This window comes from Danio rerio, chromosome 21, assembly GCF_049306965.1.
Source record: "Danio rerio strain Tuebingen ecotype United States chromosome 21, GRCz12tu, whole genome shotgun sequence".
NCBI classification, from domain to species: Eukaryota; Metazoa; Chordata; class Actinopteri; order Cypriniformes; family Danionidae; genus Danio; species Danio rerio.
Window position 1 is genome coordinate 365,001 of NC_133196.1, and position 10,000 is coordinate 375,000.

Genomic DNA, 10,000 nt, shown 5'->3' on the forward strand with positions numbered 1-10,000 from the left:
GACACACCCATATGCAGCCACACCCGCATAGGCAGGCCACACTCATGTGTTAGACCACACCTCCATGCATTAGACCACACCCCCACATGCTGAAGACACACACATATTCATCCACACACCAACATAGGCTTGCCACACCCCATGTGTTAGACCACACCTCTATGTATTAGACCACCCCACCACATCCTGAGGACACACCCATATGCATACACACCCAAATATGCAGGCCACACCCCATGTGTTAGACCACACCTTCATGCATTAGACGACATCCCCACATGCTGAAGACACACCCAAATGCATCCACACCCACATAAGCAGGCCACACCTCTGTGTTAGACCACACCTAACACAATAGACCACACCTCTGTGTTAGACCACACCCCAACACATTAGACCATACCTCCATGTGTTAGACCACACCCCAACATGTTAGACCATATCTAGCATGTGAGGTGTGGTCTAACAATTTAAGGTGTGGTCTAACATCTGGGGGTGTGGCCTGTATGTGTTGGACCACACCTCCAGATATTTGACTTAACCCCCATATGTCAGATCACACCTCCATGTGTAGGACAAAACCTTACATGTTAATCCACCACACCAGGCATGCCATGTGTTAGACCCCGCCCACACATGCCAGGCCACACCCCTCAGCACAGCAGTGGAGCGTCTGTTCTCTGTTTATGTATGTAAGGCTGCAGCTGTTGGAGGCGCTGCTGTCATGTGATCTGGAGGTGATGGAGACTGATGTGCTTAGAATTCTGATCAAGCGGAGGGACATTTACGGTCGTGTTTGTCATGTGTGAGCAGACAGGCCGTGTGTTGATCACATCTCACAGTTCCTCCACAGTTAATGAGTGTGTGTTGCTGGAATAGTGTGTGTGCTGATGTGAATGTGCTGAAGCAGCTGTGATAAGAGGTTCAGACACACACACACACACACTGTGCTGATCGCTGACCTCTGACCTCTGCTACAGCAAACACACCTGACTGCGTCCCACTGACCGCCTGTCCACCTCTCAGCCAGATCCAGAGTCACTCCAAATGAAAATGAGTCTATTTTGTGGTGTGGAAATGTCTCATTAATCTGCACTGTCCCTGTCAAACTCAGATCAACACATCTGCTGAGATCAGTTCAGTTTCAGCCCTCAGATCTGTTTTACATGAGGAAACGAGCTGATCTACACCAGAAGCTCTGAGTGAGTGTGTGTGTGTTCCCTCATCAGTGTGCAGTGTTCACTCAGTGGACAGCACTCGACTCTCACTGCAGTAAAGGCTGTTCATCATGCAGCTGCAGGAGTGGAGAGTGTAGAGAGACAGTGTTCATAACAGATACAGCAGCGGTGTCTGCAGCCTTCCTGAAAGTATGAAACAGAGAGTGCTCAAGTGTTTCTAATGTTGAGAAACGTCTCCAAACTACACCATGAAGAAAACCTTCACTCGAGTGTTCTCCTGCTGGTAGATTGATGTATGAGCCGTACGCCAACAGAATGAGCGGAGAAGGTTTCTGGATTTAACAAAAGTCAGACCTCAGTGTGTATGTGTGTGTGTGTGTGTGTGCATGCGTGTGTGTGTTTGTGTTTGTCCGGCTGCTGTTGGTTCTGGTTTAATGTTTTTGGGTTTTGGCCTCCTGCCCCACACACATGATCAGCCAATCAGCTGTCGCCAGCAGTTCATCTCTCAGCCAATCACCATCCGCGTCTCCTGCACGCCTCGACTCCACATCAGCCTCTGCACTCCTGCTGGTGTGTGTTTAGCACTGAACAAAACCACTGACAAAAACACCCCTGTACTGTTCTGCTCTGTTCTGTTCAGTTATATTCTTTCATATGTTATTCTATTCTGTTATTGTTTTGTTCTACTTTATTCTCTTCTAATCTATTTTATCTGATTCTATTCTATTGTTCTGTTTTATTCTATTTATATTCTGTTCTGTTCAATTCTATTCTGTCATATCTGATTCTCTTCTTTTTTATTGTTCTGTTTCATTCTATTTTATCTCTATTTCTATTATATTCTTTTTTCAGTGCTATTCTATCATATCTGGTTCTATTCTAATTTATTGTTCTGTTCTATTCTGTTCATTCATATTTTATTGCTCTATTTTCTTCTATTCTATATTGTCTAATCAAGTAATATTTTGTTACCATATTCTATTCTATTCTATTATATTCTATTCTATTCTATTTTTATTCTATTCTATTCTATTCTATTCTATCATGTTTAGTTCTATTCTAATTTAATGTCTTGTTCTATTGTTATCTATTCTGTGCTGTTCTGTTATATCTTGTCTTTTTCAATTCTATTCTTTGTTTTGTTCAGTTCTATTCTATTCCATCATGTCCAGTTCAATTCATTTTATTCTCCTGTTCTATTCAGTTCTATTATATTTAATTCAATTCTGTTTTGCCCTTTCCTTTTCTGTTCTGTTCCGTCATGTCTTATTCAGTTTTATTTTCTGCTGTTCTACTCTATCATGTCTAAATTAATTCTATTTTATTCTCTAATTCGATCCTTTTATAGTCCTCTTCTATTTTGTTGTATTCTGCTCTGTTTTGTTCTATCGTGTCTACTGCAGTTCAGTTTTATTGTCGTGTTCTATTCTGGTCTATTATAATCTGTTCAGTTATAATTTATTTTCTGTTTTATTTTATTCTGTTTGGTTCTTTTCAATTATATTCTATAATATTGCTTTCTTCTGTTATAATACCCTATTCTATTCTGTATTCTGTTCTGTTTTATTATTTTCTTTTCTGTACTATTTATTCTGTTTCATTGTTATATTCTATTCTTTTTTTCTGTTCTATTCTATTCTGTTCTGTTCAGTGTTGATCTATACTGTTCTGTTTTGTTTTATTTCTATTCTGTTCTATTATATTATTTTCTGTTCTTTTCTCTTCTCTTCTCTTCTCTTCTGTTTTCTACTGATCGGTTCTATCCTGTACTGTTTGATTTTTATTATATTTTAGTATATTCTCTTCTGTTCTCTTCTGTTCTTTTCTGTTCTGTTCTATTTTATTCTGCTCTATTCAATTCTGTTCTATCATATTTGATTCAATTCTATTTTATTGTCGTGTTCTATTCTGTTCTGTTCTATAATATTCTAATCTATTTCTATCTGATTAAATATTTTTGTTCTATTCTGTTCTTTTCTATCATGTTGCATTATGTTCTGTTATCTTCTATTCAGCTATGTTCTTGTTCTGTTCAGTTTGGTCTGTTCTGTCTTGTCAGTCTTAATCAGTTTAAATAGTTTTTCTATTTCTATTCTATTCTATTCTATTCTATTCTATTATATTCAATTATATTCTATAGAATTAACACATTTGTCCCTATAAAATTAATCCGTTTGAATTTGAAAAATATGGAATATTGAGCTGTATTTCTGATAGTTTGTCTCTTTAAATGTAATTAAATTAAATTAAGTACAAAATTCCTTTTTTACTGTATTGCAGATTTCTAAAGCTCATTAAATCAATGAAAGCAGCCAAGACGGTACCGGCACCTGTGTGTGTGTGTGTGTGTGTGTGTGTGTGTGTGTGTGTGTGTGTGTGTGTGTGTGTGTATGTAAATGTTATGCAGATGAGTCTGAGCGCTGTGTATGAAGTGAACTTCAGCTCTGCTCTCTGTGCGTCTGCAGTAGGTCAAAGTCACTCAGAGGTCAAAGGTCAGAGCGCATGGAATGTGTGCAGACGATCCAGTTTCTCTGAACCCTGGCAATCTGTAAACACAGCAGCGACTCCCTGACCAATCAGACGACGCCTCACAGTCGTACAGATGTTTCAGATTATGCTCTGATTTGATCTACTTTGATTTAAAGGACACACACACACACACACACACACACACACACACACACACACACACACACACACACACACACACACACACACACACAGGAGGATTCAAAAGGAAAAGTGAACAGAATAACAGGCCTAGTATAAACAGCATTACACATATGGTGTGTGTGTGTGTGTGTGTGTGGTGTGTGTGTAGCATGTGAGCTGTGGGTTATTTCAGATGGACAGATCAGGTTCTGTGTGTATATTTCAGGGAGAGCTCAGTGATGGTGTGTCTGATCTGTTTTTCTGAACTATAATCCAGTCTTCGAGCTGTTGATCATGTGTGTGTTTATTTGCTAGTTCCGTCTTCACGTCCTGCACCGTGTTGTTTACATTAATGCATTTACATTTGAGGCAACAGAAATGAACTGCTGTTTATTTTTAGTCTTTAAAACAGTGCTTATATATAGTATTATGTGTGTAAGTAGGACTAAAGCGCTCATACACATGCTTATCACACACAGAGGGATGCACAGCAGCACACAAACAGCTTTACATATTAAATATTAAAGGATTAACATGGAAAAAAGTATTATTGTCACTATATAGGGGCATAGGAGCAGGTAGGATGTGTGTTTGGTGTTGGGCATGGTGGCCGCTCAGCTGTTTGACCACACTGTGTTGTTTTTGTTTTATTATTTGCTGGAAATTTGAAACAATATTACAAAATTACATATGGAATAGACGACTTGAGTGGAGTGTGTCTAAATCAAGTACAGTTTCCAATGACTTGTATTGTGTGTGTGTGTGTGTGTGTGTGTGTGTGTGTGTGTCAGGGTTCTGGGCGCGTGAGCTGGGTCAGATGTTGGGTTTCCCGCATCCCACCGTGCCCGTGCATCATCAGTATGTGGTGACGGGCAGCGTGCCGGAGGTGCAGGCGCTGCAGACGGAGCTGCCGGTGATCCGGGATCTGGAGGGTTCTTATTACCTGCGGCAGGAGCGGGACGGCCTACTGTTCGGCCCCTACGAGAGAGAGGAGAAGATGAAGCTGCAGGACAGCTGGATCACTGACGGGGTCCCTGCAGGTGTGTGTGTGAGTGAGTGTGTGTGCGCGAGTGTATCATGTGTTCATTACAGTGTGTGCACCAAATGTCCCCACAAGTATAGCAATACCAGATCGTTTTGAGCTTGTGTGTTGAATTTTTTGGTCTCCATGAGGAAAACTGCTCATAAATCTGCCAGAGTGAAGGAGTGTGATGATGTAGAAGTGCAGATAGTTTGCTGTGAGGGTTGAATTTAGGGGAGAGGAGAGAATCTACAGTCTGTACAGTACAAACATCAGAACAGCTGTGTGTGGAGAGCCTGTAAGACATGAAAACTCAGAGTGTGTGTGTGTGTGTGTGTGTGTGTGCATATGCTGAAGGCTTCGGGAAGGAGCTGTTTGAGTCAGATCTGGACCGTATCATGGATCATGTGGAGATGGCGATGGAGATGGTGCCAGTGCTGAAGAACGCTGACATCATCAACATCGTGTCAGGCCCGATCACATACACACCTGATCTCCTGCCCATGATCGGCCCACATCAGGGCGCACGCAACTACTGGACAGCCATTGGATTCGGGTGAGCTCCGTTACTGATTCACTTCAGCTGCTGGGATTCAGTTCAACTACTGGGAGTCGGTTCAATAACTGGGATTCAGTTCAGTTTCAGTTTCACTACTGATACAGTTCAGCTACTGTGATTCAGTTTAAATACCGGGATTCAGTTTAGCTAAATTGATTCAGTTGAATAACTGGGATTTAGTTTGATAACTCTGATTCAGTTCAGTAACTGATATTCAGTGAAGTTACTGATTCAGTGAAGTTACTGATTCAGTTTCATTAGTGATTCAGTTCAGCTAATTTGATTCAGTGAAGTTACTGATTCAGTTTCATTACTGATTCAGTTCAGCTAATTTGATTCAGTGAAGTAACTGATTCTGTTTCTTTAGTGATTCAGTTCAGCTTATTTGATTCAGTGAAATAACTGATTCCGTTTCATTAGTGATTCAGTTCAGCTAATTTGATTCAGTGAAATAACTAATTCAGTTTCACTAGTGATTCAGTTCAGCTAATTTGATTCAGTCCAATAACTGTGATTCAGTTTAACTACCGGGATTCAGTTTGATAACTCTGATTCAGTTCAGTAACTGCGATTCAGTTTCGTTACTGATTCAATTTAGCTATTTTGATTCAGTCCAGTAACTGTGATTAAGTTTCATTACTGATACAGTTCAGCTAATTTGATTCAGTCCAATAACTGTGATTCAGTGTAAGTACCGGGATTCAGTTTGATAACTCTGATTCTGTTCAGTTGGCATTCAGTTCAATAAATGGGATTCAGTTCTGCTAATTTGATTCAGTGAAGTTTCTGATTCACATTCATTAGTGATTCAGTTCAGCTAATTTGATTCAGTGAAATAACTGATTCAGTTTCATTTGTGATCCAGTTCAGCTAGCATGATTCAGTCCAATAACCGTGATTCAGTTTCATTAGTGATTCAGTTCAGCTAATTTGATTCAGTCCAATAACTGTGATTCAGTTTCATTAGTGATTCAGTTCAGCTAATTTGATTCAGTCCAATAACTGTGATTCAGTTTCATTAGAGATTCAGTTCAGCTAATTTGATTCAGTCCAATAACTGTGATTCAGTTTCATTAGTGATTCAATGCAGCACCTTTGATTATGAGTGACTTTTCCTTTTCTTTTAAAGTTATATTCTTTGGATTATTTGATGACTCAAAAGAAAACATGGAAAAAGTATATGTAGTTAATTTGTGTATTCTATTAGCCAAGTTTCATATTCACAAACAGAAGTTTAGTGGCTCTAAACCTTTTTTTGATCTATTCAAAATCGACCTAGACCAATATTTGGAAACTATCCAGCATTCTCTTCATCCAAAAGCAACAAAAACGGTATCCTTATATTCTTCTTTTGTGTCTCTTTAAGATGTAACTTTATTTCATCAGTCCTATTTTTGTTACCCTGGCGTTTATTTGTCTTTGTGTGTATTTCTGTGCATTTGTTTATTTATTTGTATTATTTGTCTCTATGTATGTAATTGTATTTGATTGACCTCTTTAATAAAAAAAAAAAAAAAAAAAAAAAAAAAAAAAAATTAAAAAAAAAAAAAAAAAAAAAAAAAAAAAAAAAAAAAGCACCTTTGATTTCGTCCGAGATTGAGATTCACTTTGATAACTCTGACTCGTGTCCACTTCTGCAAGTATTTCTGATGTTCATGTTGAACCTGATTTGTTATGGAAAATGTCAGTTTCTCCAAATGTTTTTTATTTATTTCCCAAACTCACATTCAGTTCAGTTCAAGCTCTATATAGTGCTTTCACACTAGCTATTGTTTAAAAGCAGCACTATCCACATCACAGAGGTGAAGGGGTTGCGTCACTGCAGAGATGTGTGTGTACTCTAGTGTTGAGCTGAGAGAGTGTGTCTGAGCCTCGACATCATCAGGAGGACTATTCCAGAGTTCAGGAGCCATAAAGGAGAAGACTCGACCTCCTTTAGTGGACTCTGCTCTTCAGAAGTCCTGAGTGTAGAGCTCTTGAAGAGCGGGTTGGGCTGTAGCGAGACAGAAGCTGGGTCAGATGAACAGGAGCTGGGTTATTCACAGATTTATAGGGAAGAAGCAATAATTGATCATCAATACAGAATAATACGGACATATCTGCTGGAGCTGCTGAGAACTCTGACGCTGCAGCTTCACAGACTGAAGCTTATTAATAGAGGTCTGCAGAGGACCAGCAGAGCATTACAGTCATCTCATCTAGAGCTCATACTGAGATAGATAGCATGCTTCATAGCGTAGCGATATTCCTCAGATGAAAGACGGCGGTTTGTGACATGGTGACAGCAGTGATTCAGTGTGATTCCAGAGTGCCGGTTATGGAGTCATACTTCATCATGCTGCAGCATTATTGATGTGCAGATGTAATGCGGTCAGCAAAACTGTTTCAGGAATGAGTCTGTGTTGACCTTTGACCTTCAGTGATGATCTTGAGTGATGATTGACAGGTGTGCTGTGATTGACAGGTATGGGATCATCCACTCTGGCGGCGTGGGAAGGTTTCTGAGCGACTGGATCATTAATGGTGAACCACCGTATGACCTGATCGAGTGCGACCCGAACCGCTACGGCCACTGGACCACCGTCCCGTACGTCTGCGCCAAAGCCAGAGAGTCGTACGGCTTCAACAATGTGGGTGAGTGAGTGTGTGTGTGTGTGTGTGAATGTGAGAGAGTCTTATGGAGTGTGTGTGTGTGTGTGTGTGTGGCTCTGCTGTATTATACTGAATCCCCCCGCTGCTGTTTCAGTGGGTTTCCCCAAAGAGGAGCGTTTCGCGGGCCGGCCCACTGTGCGGGTCAGCGGTGTGTATGAGCTGCTGAAACACCGATGCTCCATGGGCTTCCACAGCGGCTGGGAGCAGCCACACTACTTCCACAAACCTGGAGACCACACTGGATACAGGTGAGCACACACACACACACACACACACACACACACACACACACACACACACACACACACACACACACATACACACATCGAGAGATATCACAGATCTGAGACAGGTGAGATCTGTTAGTGCAGAAGACAGCGCAGACACTGCAGTTGAAGTGTGTGTGTGTGTGTGTGTGTGTATGTATGTGTGTGTGTGTGTGTGTGTGTGTGTGTGTCTGGTCCTGTCTGCAGACCCAGCTTCAGGAGGACGAACTGGTTTGCTCCGGTGGGCCGCGAGTGTGCGCAGGTGATGCAGGCGGTGGGAGTGATCGACCTTTCACCTTTCGGGAAGATGAAGGTGACCGGAGCCGACTCAGAGAGACTGCTGGACCGCCTGCTGGCCAACACACTGCCCAAGGTGAAGCACACACACACACATAAACACACACACACACACACACACACACACACACATACATACATACAGATACACATGCACAAATACGTGCACAGATGTACAGCTGAAGTCAGAATTATTCGCCCCCTGTTCATGTTTTCCCCCAATTTCTGTGTATCAGAGAGCAGATTTCTCCAGCACATCTCTGATCATAACAGTGTTCATAACTCATCTCTAATAACTGATTTATTTCCTCTTCATCATGATGACAGTAAATAATATTAGACTAGATATTCTTCAAGACACTTCTATACAGCTTAAAGTGACATGTAAAGGCTTCACTAGGGTAATTAGGGGAACTAGGCAGGTTAGGGGAATTAGGCAAGTTATTGTATAATGATGGTTTGTTCTGGAGACTATCAGAAACAAATATAGCTTAAAGAGCGAATAATATTGAGCTTAAAATGCTGTTTAAACAATTAAAAACTGCTTTTATTCCAGCCCAAATAAAACTAATCAGACTTTCTCCAGAAGAACAAACATTATCAGACACACTGTGAACATTTCCTCAATCTGTTCAACATCATCTGGGAAATATTTAACAAAGAAAGAAAACATTTTTAAAGGGGGGTGAATAATTCTGACCTCAACTGTATATGCACATACTATGGAATAAAATCGCTGTCATAAATATTTTGTGTGTAAATAAAATTCCCTCATCTGTGATTATAAAAGCGTAAAGGGAAGTGGAGCGCACTCGTCATGTTACGAGGGTACAGCTGCAGGCGTGTCTGTTCTAATGGCAGATTTTGGAAGTGTTCCCTTGTAACATTACGAGTGCGCTCCGCTTCCCTTTACACTTTAATAATCACAGATGAGGGAATTTTATTTACGCACAAAATATTCATGACAGTCATTTAATTATTATTTATTAAACATGACTTCCTCAGGTCGGTCAGACGAACATCAGCCACATGCTGACGCCAAGAGGACGAGTGTATGCAGAGCTGACCGTCACACACACACAACCTGGAGAGTTCCTGCTCATCACTGGGTCTGGGTCAGAGCTGCACGACCTGAGGTTTGGCACACACACACACACACAGTCCCACTCCCACTCGCACTCACACATACACACAGTCCCACTCGCACACACACACACTCACTTAGGGCGTATTCACACTATGCCACACTATGGCACGGTTTACTTGGCCGGCCCTGGCCCGGTTGGAAGAGGTGGGCCTGAGCCCGGTTCACTTGGACCCGAAACTGAAAGCGAGACGTGACTTTTAAGAGACTGTTTGATATGGATTTATTAAT

General features: G+C 41.1%; 1 protein-coding gene across 4 annotated transcripts in view; it reads left to right on the top strand.

The window, feature by feature from the left end:
- Positions 1 to 10,000, top strand: part of dmgdh (dimethylglycine dehydrogenase) — a 21,332-nt gene that overhangs the window by 4,249 nt on the left and 7,083 nt on the right. For all 4 annotated transcript variants that reach the window (XR_012397019.1, XR_012397020.1, XR_012397021.1 and 1 more), the window contains exons 6-11: positions 4,622 to 4,870; positions 5,209 to 5,407; positions 7,875 to 8,044; positions 8,157 to 8,310; positions 8,536 to 8,701; positions 9,631 to 9,761. Coding sequence is in view for 1 of the 4 variants with exons in the window: in XM_073935596.1 (XP_073791697.1) it covers positions 4,622 to 4,870; positions 5,209 to 5,407; positions 7,875 to 8,044; positions 8,157 to 8,310; positions 8,536 to 8,701; positions 9,631 to 9,761 (1,069 nt within the window). In the remaining 3 variants the exon portion in view is untranslated. The remainder of the gene's footprint in view (positions 1 to 4,621; positions 4,871 to 5,208; positions 5,408 to 7,874; positions 8,045 to 8,156; positions 8,311 to 8,535; positions 8,702 to 9,630; positions 9,762 to 10,000) is intronic.